Raw genomic sequence first — 16,464 nt, 5'->3', positions numbered from 1 at the left:
TGAGCTTCACTACTAAAGAAAAGTAATGCAGGTCATTGGTCATGTGCAGGCCAATGTTGCATTTAATGTTGCGTAATAATTTAATAAAATATTTTAGAATTAAAATGTTTCTAAGAAGCAGCTCATAATAATTCCTGACTTCCCCTTGCACAAAAGCGACACTTCCTGCTTTCTGAACAAATGCAATTGTTTATCTGCTTTATAGTCTACTGCAGAAGGCCGCAAAAAGGAAGTATCTGATTCCAAGTATAGCTATTGTAAAGGAAATGAGGCCATACGGGCAACTTTTACCTCAACGTAAGTAATATACACTCACTGTCCACTTTAATGGGAAAACCTGTACGGCTGCACCTTTATGCACTTATCTAATCAGACAATCATGTGTTGGCAGCACAATGCATAAAATCATGCAGATACAGATCAAGAGCTTCAGTTAATGTTCATATCAAATATCCGAATGGGGAAAATATGTGATTTCTGTGACTTTAACTGTGGCATGGTTGTGGGCTGGTTTGAGTATTTCAGAAACTGATGGTCTCCTGGGGATTTCCCACACAACGGTCTCTAAGGTTTACACAGAGTGGTGTGAAAAACAAAACGCATCCTGTGAGCAGAAGGTCTGCAGGCTGCAACACCTTGTTGATGAGAAAGATCTCTGAAACTGGACAGATAGAGACTGGAAAACACCAGGTGATTTTTTTCTTCTTCTTCTAATCTTCAGCTGTCCAGTTTGGGAGAGTCTGTGTCCTTGATAGCCTCAGATTCTTGTTCTTGGATGACAGGAGAGGAACCTGATGGGGCCTTCTGCTGTTGTAGCTCATCCACCTCAGGGTTCCAAGTTCTGTGCATGCTGAGATGCTTTTCTACTCATCACGGTTTTAACAAGTGATTATTTGAGTTACTGTATCCTTCCTGGTAGCTCGAACTAATCTGGCCATTTTCCATTTTCCTGACCTCTCATCACCTTTCCATCCACAGACCTGTCACTCACTCATCATTGTTTTCTGCACCATTCTGTGTAAACTCTAGAGACTGCTGTGTGTAAAAATCCCAGGAGATCAGCAGTTTCTGAAATACTCAAACCAGCCCATCTGGCACCATGAACCATGTCACGGTTAAAGTCACAGAGATCACATTTTCCCCCATTCTGAAGTTTGATGTGAACATTAACTGAAGCTCTTGACCTGTATCTGCAGGATTTTATGAATTATGTTGCTGCAACATGATTGGCTGATTTAGATAACTACATGAAAGTGGTATATTCTCTCAAAAACATGGTAAGAATACAGACAACTCTAACTATATATTTAAAAGAAATGCAAACAGATGGTTCTAATGTTTTTCAATTTCCCCTAGTTTCCAGAAAACCCCCTGATCAAACAGGATGTTGCAAAACTTTTCATTCATCATTGTGGGGAACCCCAAGGAACATTCAACACAACCGATCAGCTAACGGTTATAAAATAAAATAACAATGCCTAAGCAGTTAAAATGACCATTAAACACATTTCCAGCCATAATTTAAAACGGAAAAGTTTCAACAGTCTTGAAAAAACTATATTATATGCATTTATAACATTTAATTAATTAAATATGTTTGTCATTAATAACTTAATAATCATTTGTCATTACAGCATTTAACTTAAATAGGGTAACTGCAAACAATACTGTACCACAACATCGTATAGCTGATGTACAGCAGGCGTGTGGGTGTTACTGACCTAAGCTCCTTCCCAAACATGAGCAGATCTGTGGAGTTCTCCTTTGAACGCTCTGCCATTCTCTCTGCTCGGTCCCGCAGTTTCTGAAAGCTGTTGTGGATGTTTCTGATCAGCTCTCGGCATGTAGTAAACAGGGCCTGGATGTCCGGAGGGAGGTATTCCTACAGAAAAGACATACACAACCGGTGTTAGGGCATAATGATACAGAGTATGACTAGTGTAGCACTCAGTACAGTAGATCATATGAATCTAGAAGAAGAAGAAATAGAAACCTTGGCTTGTGTTGCATATGTATAGGTCATAAACTCATCTCCCATTTTCTTGAAAGCATCTCGTAGCTTTACTTGGACGTCCTGAGATATGATAAACAAACCAAATGAATAAATAGGAAAGTTCGTGTAAATGACATCATTACGTATATGTATAGTAAACCCTGGTCAAAATTTGTAGACTTCACGCGTATTCTGCTGAAAATCACGAGAACAAACTAAACACTCAAAAATACCTAAAAATCGAGTGGTGAGCATTTATTTTTGTTAGGTTTTTGGCTCAATACCCTAGCATATTGGATTTCAAATGAATGGAGATAAAGAGCAAAACATGTTTAAGGAGACCAAGAGTTATTCATCAACAGGCTGATTAGTTCTTACTTTTTGTGTCATCATGAATTCATGTTCAAAACAGGTTCTTTCTATGAGGCCAAAGAAGTGTTAGTAGGCTATCATAATGATGAAAAATCATAAGCCATATTAGACACTGATGGATACCAGTCTTTTTCAGTATTTGTCAGTCTTTCTTATGCTTCCTCTCCTAAAAAAACCCCCAAAAAAACCTACAGACCAAACTACCTACTATACACCAAATCTATAGAAGTCTGGGCATTTTATTCCTGTCCAGATCAACAGTTCTGTGATTTTTGCAGCCAGATGCTGCCTCTTGTGTGGGAAAACATTTTTCTGACTGCTTTCATTCGCTGTATTTATTCAGGTAGCATGTGTAATCAATATTACAGAATCATTTCAGAATCGCGAAATTGGAGGACTGCAATCCTGCAGAGTATTATAATCTAGTCTAGTAATAAAATGAATGAGAAATTGTATCGCTGTTCTTTATTCAACTAATATTAGATGCTACCAAATAAATAAATATATTTGTGTAAAAGCTCAGATAGCGCAGTCGGTAGATTAAAATCAGGTTTTTAATCTGATGGTCCAGGGTTCAAGTCCCTGTTTGGGAGTTATAATACCCACTTGTTTGGGTGGCTGTGGCTCAGGTGGTAGAGTGGGTTGTCCACTAATCGTAGGGTAGGCAGTTCGATTTCCGGCCCACATGACTCCACATGCCGAAGTGTCCTTGACACTGAACCCCAATTGCTCCTGATGTGTGCCTTGCATGGCAGCTAGTGTGTGTGTGTGAATGGGTGAATGAGAACCTGTGTAAAGCGGTTTCGATCAAAGCGCTATATAAGTGCATAACATATGACTGAGTGTGATCAAATATCTAGGATCATAGATTACAGAAACCTGCTCAACCTGCTGTCCAGTTTTGAGAGTTTTATCTCACAGGATATAAAAGAGACACTAATCCCATCCAGATAGGGTTATAAGGGAACAACAATGAGTACCAAGAACATATTGTTCAACTTAGTTCAACTCAATGTTTTGATGAAAAACCACAAAGAAAATAATTTGCTGAATTAACCTGCAGACATTCGATTGAGAACATTATTCAGGGTGGCAGCATGGATGTGTCCAACCTTAGCATAAATAAAAAGGACCTAAAGTCACACCAGAGTGATCTCAGCACTATTATCACATGACGTAAACAACTGGTGAGCCCCAAGAACAGAAAATGCATAACAAGTCTGTAAAGGTCTAGGACATCCCTTCCGTTTTTAAATCTTTTTAGTTTTATCTGTAAACAGTGAAAAGTTTGACCCAAAGGGATACAAGTAGAACTGCAACAACTAATCGATAAAATCGACAGTAGTCGATGATGAAAATCATTGTCAACGAATCTCATTATCTGAGTGCAGTACATTTACTCATTACTTTACTTCTGTCCCAAAAACACGTTTCGGAGAGTAAATACTAAAGTTGTGTCCCAAATGAAGTACTATACACTTACACTATGCACTATGTACTCTACCATCTAGTGTGTGAATTTTAGAAAGGTAATATCATCTCAAATGCGACACTAGCGGGTTTTTTTTACTAACCGGAAGTATAAGCTGCTTCCTAGTCAACGTCGCATGACGTCATACGCCCATAATGTGAAGCCGCTAGCTTTAGCCTAATACCCAGAGTCACCAACGATGACTTTCATCAGTTTACTGTTTATATACTTAGTTATATACTTAGTTTATTTTATATATTAGTATTTATGCATTATTTTTTATGGATGCACAAAAAGCACTGAATTAAACAACAGTCCATAATGAATAATATATATTCTGTGTGTACTGGGTTCTGTTCAGTCTTATATAATTGGGCAAACAGTTGTGTAAGGTTTTAGTCTGAAGTTTCTATTTGTAACACTCAGTTTGTGGATTTTATTTTAAATAAACGAAAAAATGGTACTGAAAGTTTGCCACCGCCAATCCAATTAATCGATTAATCAAAAAATATATATCTGGCCAACTAATTGATTATGAAAATAATCATTAGTTGCAGCCCTAGATACAAGTCTTTTTGTTCTTACTAGTTGGCTAAATAGATTTGCCAAAATATGGCCCATGAAAACATTCACTATGGCATCATTTTTGCCAATGATCACTTCAAATCCAATGTCCCAGGAATACCAAAACCGTACAAAACTACTCTAATAGTTCTACACGTATATACTGTACATACATATACAAACAACAATAGCGTAGCAATACTTTAGTATCACTTGAAAGAAAAGTGAAAAAAAGGTTCCCACCGAGCCACTGAATGTAAGAAATATTTTAACAAGCTCGTCCTCCGAGAAAAAGGGATGTCTTGCTACAAGGTTCAAAAATCTGCCCAAAGCACGCCGCCGTCCTTCGATGAACTCTTTCTCTGACATTGAGTTCAATACTGTAGTGAACAGAGGAGGAGAAATAAGGTTAATTAAGGTAAATCTGAATAAATGACCCCAAATATGACTAAGCCATAGCCAAATACAAAGTGCAAAATTGCTATCTGCTGATTGTGTGCTGGCAGAAGCACGACTCTGTGTGTCAAACCAACCAAACCACAGGCGACACCCATGATTACATTGTATTACACTTTGATTTACAGGCTTCATTACAAGCTTTTGGCTTTTTATAGCATATAATAAATGGCATAACATCATACCTCCTTTAAGCACTCTTTTGGGTGGCAGGGAAGGCACCATTCTGTAGGCATACCTCTGGAGCAAAAGCTCATGGAAGACATCAAAGTCGCTGTAACGCCGATAGACGGAAATTTTGAAGCGCTGAAAAAAAAAGTAAATCCTGGTAAGTTTGTGCCTGCACAGAATGTTAAACCTGTCAATAGACATCTATTCTAGATTTACAGGAGTGTCACCCTCCAGCCCTATGAAGCATTCAGTCTTAGATGAAGGCAAAATGCTAAGCGGGTGTGCTTGCTATCTATACAATAAGAGAAGCAAACTGGAGAGGATAGAATTTGCAAAGGACCAACTTTGCTCTCAGAACAGCCTTATTTCTTCATGGCATGGATTCCACAAGGTTTCCACAAGGAAACATTCCTTTGAGATTCTGATTGACATGATTGCATCGCTTGGTGTAGATTTGTGAGCTGCACATTCATGATGCGAATCTCCCATTCTACTACATACCAAAGGTGTTCTATTAGATTCAGATCTGGTGACTGGGAAGGCCACTGAAGTACACTGAACTCATTGTCATGTTTACAGAACCAGTTTAAACCAATTTGTGCTTTGTGACCTGTCTTATGATCATGCTGGAAGTTGTAGACAATGGGGAAACTGTGGCCATAAAGGGATTCACATGGTTGGCGACAATACTTAAACAGGCTGTGGCATTCAAATGATATTTGGTTGGTATTAAGTGACTCGATATGTGCCAAGAAAACGTCTCGCACAGCATTACACCACATCCACCACCAGCCCTTCTGTTGACACAAGGAAAGTTGGGTCAACGGATTCATGCTGTTAACAGCAAATTCTGACTCGGATCAGGAGATGTTTTTCCAGTCTTCACCTTTCCAGTTTCATTGAGTCTGTGCCCAATATAGCATCAGATTCCTGTTCTTGGCTGACTGGAGTAGAACCCAGTGTGGTCTTGTTCTGTTGTAGCCCATCCACCTCAAGGTTTGGCATGTTGAACATTCTCAGATGCTTTTCTGCTCACCACGGTTGTAAAGAGTTACCATAGCCTTCCAATCAGTTCAAACCAGGCATTTCTTCCTTCAGATATGCCTCTCGTGTTGATGTTTTTTTGTTTTCTCACCATTCTGCTTAAATTCTAAACAATACTGAGTGTGAAAATCCCAGGAAATATTCTAACCAGCCTGTCTGGCACCAACAAACATGCCACGGTCTAAACCATTTACTCATCGTGGAACATGATGTCAAACACACATTTGCTGGCATTGGAGCATTTTTATATTAAATGCAGTGAAGACAACTGTAACTTATAAACTTTACAAAGTGGGGCTTGTGTAGCACAGAAGCAGGACAGTGATGCACGAGCACAAACTTATATTTATATCCAAAATGCTCGACTATGTGCAAGGGGCTTAATAAGTTGCTTAATATATATATATATATATATATATATATATATATATATATATATATATATATATATATACACACACAGTCCTCACTATCACTGCACCTTATGGTTTTCCTTATATATATTTATATTTATCATATATTTATGTGATTTTTTTAAACAAAAAATCAAAAGGTTAATAAATAAAGACAATTTTTCACAGCATTCTTTGCTCATATTGGCACAGGTGCCAATATTAGTGGAGGGCACTATATATATATATATATATATATATATATATATATATATATATATATATATATATATATATATATATGACACATACATATATATATATGTGTGTGTGTGTGTGTGTATAAATTGGACGAACAGTTGTTCTAATGTAAAGTTAATGTCTCACTTTGTTTGTAACACAGTTTGTGGATTTTAGTTTAAATAAACGAATAAATGGTATTGATTTATTTTTTTTAAAGATCCGATTAAAAGATTAATCAAATTATTATTTAAAAAATTATTTTTTAATTTTGAAAAACAAAAATCAGACGATTAATCGATTGTGAAAATAATATAGAATGAACAGTTGCAGCCCTAATTTTAATTAGTAGTATCATTTTTTCCCCACTGTTTATTAGGAAGAAATACACTGTATTTTAGCCGTGAAGCTAGTTAAACTAATGCTATTAAAATCTAATGTTATGGATTTGGGTGTTTGAAAAATACATATCTTAATTTAGTTTCTAAATAATTTTAATGTAAACACAAGAGTCAGAGCCTGATTCAGATTGTTGTGCTGTGTGTGCTTGTAAGTCTCCAAATGATTTATTAAGCTATACTGAGTCAGCCAGCCTGGTAGTATTCACAAGAGAGTCTGCTTTCATCAATAAACATGGCCAAGTCTGTCTTATTTTCCCAGAAGGACCCAATGTGACTGACATGGAAGACTTCTTTCTCTATAGCCCAAACACTCAAGTTTATCTTGTTTCCTCACCACTAACCACTAATTTTTAATAATTTAACCCTCTATTTTCAGATAAATCCACAAATTGAAATAGGAGATACACATTGGTTGGGATATGGGGTGGGACCTCCTGAGATATACAGTGTGGAGATTTGGCTTGCATTAAGGAGCAGAGCAGTGGAGCAGCGCTGTTCGAGCTTTTGGCTTTTCGAGCTCCTCTATATCATTTGGATTTGTGATTGTCCTCTAAGAATTTGCACAACATTACAAAATGGCTGACTCACAGACAATACGGTATATAGGAAGTAGGGAACAAATTCAAAAACGGCTCTAAAAATGAGTCTTCCGAGATGTTGGTTCTCTTGGTATTCTACACACGTGACAGCCACTGACTCCTGCACACCTGACTCTCATTAGCAAAGTGTGACTGGCATACAAGGCTGAAATCCGTGAAATCCGACAGGCCGCTTGAGATCACTGGCTGCCTGCACTCTTTTTTCTTTTTCTTTTTGTGGAGATTGTGTGCGAGTATGTCTCAGTCTATATTACATGCTAAAATCTGTGGTACTCTGTAGCCGTCACGTCCCTGAATAGATTTTTTCCATGACATTTCTAGCTAAGGTTCTGTGAAAAAAAAAAAATCACATTTCATTCAAAATACATTATTTATAACCATGAGGAATTTAGTGAACATTCCCTAGGTAAATAAGTGCTAGTGCTATGTTACTGGTTATAGTTTAACTTGTGTTATTGCCACTACACTTGCTTTTTTTTCACAAAAGAAATATTCGTTTTTCATTTATCTGTAACATGTACTATGTTATCCCAGCCACTCGTATATGTTAAAGTGCACCTATTATGGTTTTTCAAATATTACCTTTCATGTAGTGTATCATATAGCTGTTTGTGAATGTAAAAAGTCTGCAAAGTTTCAAAAATCATTGAGAGTTATTGACTCCCAAAAGAAGGAACCGATTCTGAACAGCTGAAATGAGTCGTTAGTAATTCCAGACTTACTTCCTGTACTAACCTACGTAGGTTTGTAACAAAAAAACCCGCCTCTGCTCGCTGACAGCGGTGGACCAATCACAACAGACTGGGGCATCTGACCAATCAGAGCAGAGTATGCTCTCTGAAAGGAGGAGTTTAGAATGAATCCTTTAGAACGGATCATTTAATGAGTCGTTTGTGACACTAGGGGGAAAATGTAATGCTGCAGTTTAAATTATGAGCACGTTAAAGTGTTTTTTGACCTTGGATGCATGTAAATCTATTGTATGAGACCTTTAAAACAAAATTAGGCACATTTCATAACCATAATAGGTGCTCTTTGCTGTCAATCAACCAGCAACAATGATCAACTTGTCTATCAAAGGACCATGTTTGGGATGTGATTGAAAAATTCTGTCTCTTTCAGACACCTTTCCCTACAATATCCATTTATTTAAATCGCATGTATTTATGAAAGTAACTAACTGTAAAAACTCTTATTGTGTAAACGTACTACTCAATAGGTCTACTTTCCTCTTACCTCACTGGTGACCTGATACTCCACATGTTTCAGGAACAGGCCTTTCTTCTCAGGGATGAGCTCCACCTTTATGGTGTCCTTGCCCAGCAGGTTGGCCAGGGACAGAGACATGAGAAGAGGGTTCTCCTGAGCTGGCTGTATTCTCAGGGCCTGCATTTCCTTTGGGTCTCCCAGCTGGGGTTTAGGGAATTCTGTTTAAAAAAAAAAAAAAAAAAAAAAAAAGGTCTTCAATTTTTTTTACCCCTGAACATTCTCTATGTATCTGGTCAAGAGGAGCGAACAAAGTGTGAGTGTCTGGAAAGAATAGTAAGTAGTGATAAAGGTCACATTCACTTACAGTACTGTAGTCAATCAGAAAGACACTGGCTTTGAAAAAGTGAAGACAAGATAAGAAAAGTACCTTTGGTCATTTACAAGCATCAGGTTAGGCTTGTCATGTGTCTTCAAAAAGCCTGACACCTCACCAGACTCTTTTTTTTTCACTCACTCGAAGTTAATAAGACAAAACAAACGCAGCTTGTTGTGTTAGCGTGATAGCCACTAAGAATTAGCCAAAGAGCTGACACGTGAGACTCCTTCTATAAACGTGTAATAAGTAAATGTTTCCTTACAGAAGCATAACATATTACAATGCATGCATTAATATACAGTAATTACAGCCTGCACTACCATCAGAGCTGATCAGATCTGAGAATTCAAAGGTGTTGTGGTATACGTCCTAATAATCTCTGCCCATCCGACCTGTCACAAGGTCAGTAGAGAGGGACTAATCTAAAATAAATCTAAAATAATAATGAAAGAAGGTGAAAACATCGAAAGTGCCTTTATGCACCAATAAATATGAGGGAATAATATCCATAGCCGTGTATGTTGTATGCATGCACATTCGTGCAAATGTTAACTTGAAAATTCCTGAACCAGGTGTTTTTATTTGTACTAAAGTATCATAAATGTAGACTTGAGTATGTGCAAGATTGCCACCGGTCACCTAACGGCTACATACGAGACTGACGCTCGCTGAATTATTCCAGACGGAGCAAACAGCCGTGCACAAACTTAGCATGCACACTTCACATTCAGTCTTAATTTACAGGCTATTTAACAAGCATACTTTTGTAACTCAAACAAAATGCTACTTCAGCTCTCTTCAGCCATACCCCTCAATTACACCCATCACATGTTACAGTGCTGTGTAAAAGTATTTGGCCCCATCCTGATTTCTCCTATATATCTGTATATGTGAAACTAAATTACTTCAGAAATTAAAACAAAATCTAAGATAAAACAAAGGCAACCAGAGTAAACGCAAAATACAGTTTCTAAATGATAATGTTATTTATTGAAGCAAAAACGTTATCCAATACCAACTGGGCCTGTGTGACTCCAAAGAACCACAGTGAGATCCATTATCTCCAAATGGAAAAACTTGGCACAGTACTGAACCTTCGCAAGAAATGGCCGACCTTCCAAAATTCCTTCAAGAGCACAGTGACGACTCATCCTAGAAATCACAAAAGAGCCGACACCATCAAAGGAACTACAGGCATCGTTTGCATTAATAAAGGACACTGTTCATGACTCCACTATCAGAAAGACACTGGGCAAAAATGGCATCCATGGAAGAATGGCGAGGTGAAAACCACTGCTAACCCAGAAGAACATTAAGACTCGTCTGAATTTTGCTAAAACACACCTTGATGATCTTCAAACCTTTTGGGAGAACGTTCTGTGGATTGATGAGTCGAAAGTGGAAGTGTTTGGAAGACAGAGGTCCTGTTACATCTGGCATAAACCAAACACAGAATTCCACAAAAACAAGATCATACGTACGGTGAAGCATGGTGGTGGGAGTGTGATGGTGTGGGGATGCTTTGCTGCTTCAGAGCCTGGGCAACTTGCAATAATTGAGGGAAATATGAATTCTGCTCTTTACCAGAAAATACTAAAGGAGAATGTCCGGGCTTCAGTCCATAAATTGAAACTCAAACGCAACTGGGTTATGCAGAAAGACAATGATCTAAAGCGTAGGAGTGAGTCCACCTCTGAATGGCTCAAAAAAAGCAAATGTAAAGTTTTGGAGTGGCCTAGTCAAAGTCCTGACTTGAACCAATTGAGATGCTGTGGCAGGACCTTAAACGTGCAGTTCATGCTCGAAAACCCTCCAGTGTGGCTGAACTAAAGCAATTCTGTAAAGAAGAGTGGGCCATAATTCCACCACAGTGCTGTGAAAGACTGATCTCCAGTTATCAGAAGTATTTGGTTGCAGTTATTGCTGCTAAAGGTGGCGCAACTGGATTTTAAGTTTAAGGGGGCAATTATTTTTTCACAAGGACGATAGGTGTTGGATCACTGTTTTTGCTTCCATGAAAAAAAAAAGTATTGTGTGTTTACTCTGGTTGAATTGGTTTTGTGTTGTATTTGTTTGAAGATCTAAAACTGTTCAGTATGAGATATACACCAAAACAGAAGAAATCAGGGTGGGGGCACTGTGTAGTAAGCATTGTAATTGTCTGAGTCTTTATTATTGATCACATATACATTATAGCACAGTGAAATTCTTTTGTTCGCATACCCCAGCATGTCAGGAAGTTGGGGTCAGAGTGCAGGGTCAGTCATGATACAGCGCCCCTGGAGCAGAGAGGGTTAAGGGCTCAAGGGCCTTGCTCAAGGGCCCAACAATAGCAGCTTGGCAGTGCTGGGGCTTGAACCCCTGACCTTCCGATCAATAACCCAGAGCCTTAACCGCCAAGCCACCACTGCCCCTAAGTGTGCGCTTTAGCAGCGTCAGCAGCAATTCGTGAACGTAGCTCGACGACAAGACCTGGTGTTAAACATTTAGCGTGTGGGAGATGTACTCATGAGAGTGCAAGAAACACGAGACATCAGCTTCGCTTCATGCAGCAGAACTACCACAGGGGCAGCACCTGAAATAACACCATTCCAGCAACATGCCACAATTTTTCTAAAAGGAGCTTTAACTTGAGGTCGCTGGGAAGAAGAAAAAAAAAAGCCACAGCATTCAAAACAATTCCTGTCTTTAAAACCAAAAGGAAGACAACCTTTTTCTGACAGCGATCACAGAAAAAGCAATAACTATGAATAGCATTCAATAGGGGAGCATCCAAGTGTCAAATTCACACCGAATAAAATAGTTACACAGAATTCAACAGGAAGGCATGAGAACACACAGGGAAGCAAAATGCACAGAAAGTGCTGACATGGTTATTTTTGTTTTCGGGGGTGGAATGGAGGGAAGTCCAGATAAAACTCTATTTATATGACTTTCTGGAAATTAGTTAGAAATCTAACTCATGGCAGAGTGCTGACTAGCAGAAACTCGGCTGCTAGAAGGTTAATAAGAAGCTAGGTAGCCACATGACATGTCATATGGAGTGTTCTGGCAGGTGATTGGACTACTGTCCTTTTAATGGCATCTGGATGTCTATTGCTGAGATAAAATGTGCTTACCTTGTATGCAGTTCTCCAAGAGTTTGGGGCTCGGCTGCTTGCCTTGTTGAGCAAGGGCAATCAGTGCCAGGGCTTTATAGAGAGACACCTTACTTAGAAAACCATCTCTGTTATCTACATGCTCTGTTATCTGGAATAAAAACAAAGTGCACATGCAGCTTTCTGTAATAACATTTATGGCTCACAGAACCCACAACATGAAGATGTGTACCCAGAACGCTCTAGAAACGTAGAACCGGTTTTAATGCAAGGTCTAAGAACATTAGCAGTCTTGCTGAGGTGTATAGCCAACCTGGTTCTGTACAGTGATGGAGAGATCAGTCCTGTCGAGGAGTCTTTGGAACACATCAATTGACACCCGTTCATCCGTCCGATTACTGACAGCTTGATGCACTTCCCTATAGTACAGAGGGACGGATCCTGTAGATGAGGGGGGAGATAAAGATTGAAAGGTCTTAATGAGTAAATACACCAATCAGTAATAACATTAAAACCACTGACAGGTGAAGTGAATAACACTGATTATCTCGTTACAGTGGCACCTGTCAAGGGGTGGGATATTATGGATATATTTATTAGGCAGCAAGTGAACAGTCGGTTCTCAAAGTTGATGTGTTGGAAGCAGGAAAAATGGGCAATCATAAAGACCTGAGCGACTTTGAAAAGGCCAAATTGTGATGACGAAACGACTGGGTCAGTGGTTTGAGGAACGTGACAGAGAGTTCAAGGTGTTGACTTGGCCTCCAAATTTCCCAGATCTCAATCCGATCGAGCATCTGTGGGACGTGCTGGACAAACAAGTCCGATCCATGGAGGCCCCACCTCGCAACTTACTGGACTTAAAGGATCTGCTGCTAACGTCTCGGTGCCAGATACCACAGCACACCTTCAGAGGTCTTGTGGAGTCCATGCCTCGACGGGTCCGAGCTGTTTTGGCGGCACAAGTGGGACCTACACAATGTTAGGCAGGTGGTTTTTATGAAATCGGTGTATATGTGAATAGATATTATATATTTACCTCCAAGCCAAAAAGAGTTTCACATTCATTATTGCAAATTTTAAATGTAAACATGGAGTAAGGTTACTGTAGCAAGCCTGTGAAATTGAAAATTACAGTAGTACTGGTCAGCTAAAAGCTCTTCTACATTTAAGACCGACAATAAGCTCAATATTTATTCCAAATTGTGCAAATACCCATATGGTTTGACTTTCATCAAACCTCTGACATCAAACCTTTCCTTTTATCTTAGTGAAAATTCAGCTTCATCTGACCAGAAAAATAAAAAATTATATTTTTAAGAAAATAACAACAGTAAGGCAATTAGAAAGACTCAAACATTTATTGATCAGTTTAGACAAGACATAAGAAATCTGTAAAAATGTATCAGCTGGCAAAGATGGTCTACCATTTTGCTTTGTGCTGTGCTTTGGTTGCTATTAGCTGGCCAGACCAAGCTGAATATTTTAGCAGGTTTCATGAACTAAATTTCCTGTCTTAAGTACTTGTGAACCCAATATTAAAATTTCAACTTAATGAATTTTGGAACTAGTCATTCTCGAACTACTTAACACATATTAGGCGTGGACGCTTCTCGTGACTTTTGTGAATCATTATTTACACATTCAGATTGTATAGGTTGTTTCACTTTATGGGTTACCATATTTAAAATGCATAGACTTTTACAGAATGAAAAGCAGGGTCAGGACAACTAGCAAAGTCATAAAAACACCCTGTCAGCTACACTATAATTATGTGGACACCTGACCATTACGCCCATATGTGGTTCTTCCCCAAACTGTTGCCACAAACTTGGAAGTGCTGTAGCATTACAATTTCCCTTCAGTGGAACTAAGGGGACCATCCCAAACCTGTTCCAGTATGGCAGTACCCCTGTGCACATGGCGAGTTGCATGTATCCACTTGAGTGTATGAACTTGAGTATCCAACACAGAACCTCAACCCCCACTGAACACCTTTGGGATGAACTGGAACTGTACACCTACTCATTCATGCAATTATTTAATCAGCCAATCATGTGGCAGCTGTGCAATGCATAAATAATGCCGGTAATGTTCACAGCAACCATCAGAATGGGGAAAAATGTAATCTCCGTGATTTTGACTGTGGCATGACTGTTGGTGCTAGACAGGCTGGTTGGTGTATTTCTAAAATGCCATGTTGAAGAGAGATGGCCAGACTGCTTCAAGCTTTCAGAAGGGCTACAGTAAATCATATAACCGCTCTGTACAATTGTGGTGAGCAGAAACGGCAGCAGAAGACCACGTCGGGTTCCACTGAAAGCTGAGGCTACAGTGGGCACAGAGTCACCCAAACTGGACAGTTGAAGACTGGTCTGATGAAGCTAGATTTCTCCTGAGGCACACAGATGGTAGGGTCAGAATTTGGCACCTACAGCATGAATCCATAGACCCACCATGCCTGTCAACAGTCCATGCTGGTGGAGGTGGTGTAACGGTGTGGGGAATGTCTTCTTGGCACACTTTGGACCCGTTAATACCAATCAATCATCTCTTGAATGCCACAGACTATTTGAGTATTGTTGCTGCTCATGCGCATCCCTTCATGGCCGCAATTTACCCGGCCACTTCCAGCATCATCATGCACCACGTCACAGAGCAAAAAGTCGTCTCAAACTACATTCATGAACATCACAATGAGTTCAATGTTCTTCAGTGGCCTTCCCAGTCACCGGATCTGAATCCAACAGAATACATATGGGATGTAGTAGAACGGGAGATTCGCAGCGTGAAAGCGCAGCTGATAAAAATCTACCATCATGTCAACATGGACCAGAATCTCAAAGGAATGTTTCCAACATGTGGAATCCATGCCATGACGAATTGAGAGCAAAGGCAGGTCCTACCCAGTATTCACCTGGCACTCACATGGCAGTTTGAATCAAACTAAATCACGTGCGCATTTACATATCCATTAAAGAATGCAAAATAATGAAAACAAGATCATTTTTGTAAAAATATGTCATAATATAATAATAAGAAGAAGGAGAAATAAAAGCAGGCTATAACTGCATTTCATATTCTTATTAGTGATGGGATAGGTGATTTTCTGTATCTCTGTATATCTGTATAGTTAAGATTTCATAGTGTTGTTCATGCACAGTTACTTTTGGCAGGAAAATAACTCCAACATCTGCTAAGCTTGAGATTCCTACCAGCATCCACAAGAATTATTATTTTTCTTTTACTTATTTAATTTAAGCATTACACTCCACCTGGTTTGTACTGGAACTTCCACAAAGATGTTCATCATTTTCTAAATTATTTTATTTGAAAAAAATTTTCGTGCACGAGTACAATATGTAAGTTGTTCTCTTTATGTCCTTTTCAGCTGCCCGGTTACACAACAGGCGCGCGATCTTGGCTCGCGCGGCCACAAAGTGCCACGGCTCCTCTCGCGCGTGCAGCATGCACCGCTCGCGCTCATGAAGCACCTGGTCGTGTTTGCAAAGAAAACGTTGCGTCTAACTTCCGCTACGTTAAATAAACACGTTCCGAGTCTATACGGTTTTCCACCAGTGTTCGCGAAATTCACACAAGTTATCTTTTACCAGCAGAATGACGCCTTATCAGACAAACTGAACTATAGCTGTCTTGCACGCGACCAAAACACAACCCAAATGCATCTAGATCGCTCACCAGAAGACCAAAGTGACCCGAATTTACCTTCATTGAGCTCTCCTTCCATCTCTCACACTGTCATGTGAGCACATCTGCACCTCCATGTGATTTCCTAAGGAAAATCTAGAGGGGGAGAAAAAAACAGAAAGTCATTTCCTACTGCCAAGGAGCGTGACTGTATGAGTGGGCGGAGTCTGAGAGAGCCTAGAAGCAAAACAGAGCTCACTTCGTCATGGGTCGGTCTCCATTCGAGTCATTTACTGTCTGTCTCACATCTGCAGAACAAGCACAAAACCGCCTCCTGGAGGTCTGCCTACAGAGATGATCACACATAATTACATTACAGCTAAAAGTATGTGGACACCCGACCATCACACACAACATCCTCGAACTGTTG

At 39.4% G+C, this 16,464-nt stretch overlaps 1 protein-coding gene across 2 annotated transcripts in view; it reads right to left on the bottom strand.

Annotated features, from left to right (window-relative positions):
* The window catches only part of snx8a (sorting nexin 8a), a 25,941-nt gene extending 9,477 nt beyond the window's left edge, over positions 1 to 16,464 (bottom strand). Inside the window, exons 1-9 of one of the 2 annotated variants that reach the window (XM_053612776.1) lie at positions 16,294 to 16,464; positions 16,113 to 16,190; positions 12,700 to 12,827; positions 12,408 to 12,537; positions 8,940 to 9,130; positions 5,042 to 5,162; positions 4,644 to 4,780; positions 1,994 to 2,074; positions 1,722 to 1,882 (exon numbers count right to left, since the gene is read on the bottom strand). In XM_053612776.1, coding sequence (XP_053468751.1) covers positions 1,722 to 1,882; positions 1,994 to 2,074; positions 4,644 to 4,780; positions 5,042 to 5,162; positions 8,940 to 9,130; positions 12,408 to 12,537; positions 12,700 to 12,827; positions 16,113 to 16,134 — 971 coding nt within the window. In that variant the 5' untranslated portion in view covers positions 16,135 to 16,190; positions 16,294 to 16,464. Of the gene's footprint in view, positions 1 to 1,721; positions 1,883 to 1,993; positions 2,075 to 4,643; positions 4,781 to 5,041; positions 5,163 to 8,939; positions 9,131 to 12,407; positions 12,538 to 12,699; positions 12,828 to 16,112; positions 16,242 to 16,293 lie in introns of those variants that run through there. The other variant, XM_053612775.1, reaches the window with a different exon arrangement.

Source organism: Ictalurus furcatus, chromosome 24 (genome assembly GCF_023375685.1).
Source record: "Ictalurus furcatus strain D&B chromosome 24, Billie_1.0, whole genome shotgun sequence".
In the NCBI taxonomy this organism is placed as follows: Eukaryota; Metazoa; Chordata; class Actinopteri; order Siluriformes; family Ictaluridae; genus Ictalurus; species Ictalurus furcatus.
This window is presented reverse-complemented; position numbering and strand designations above follow the sequence as displayed.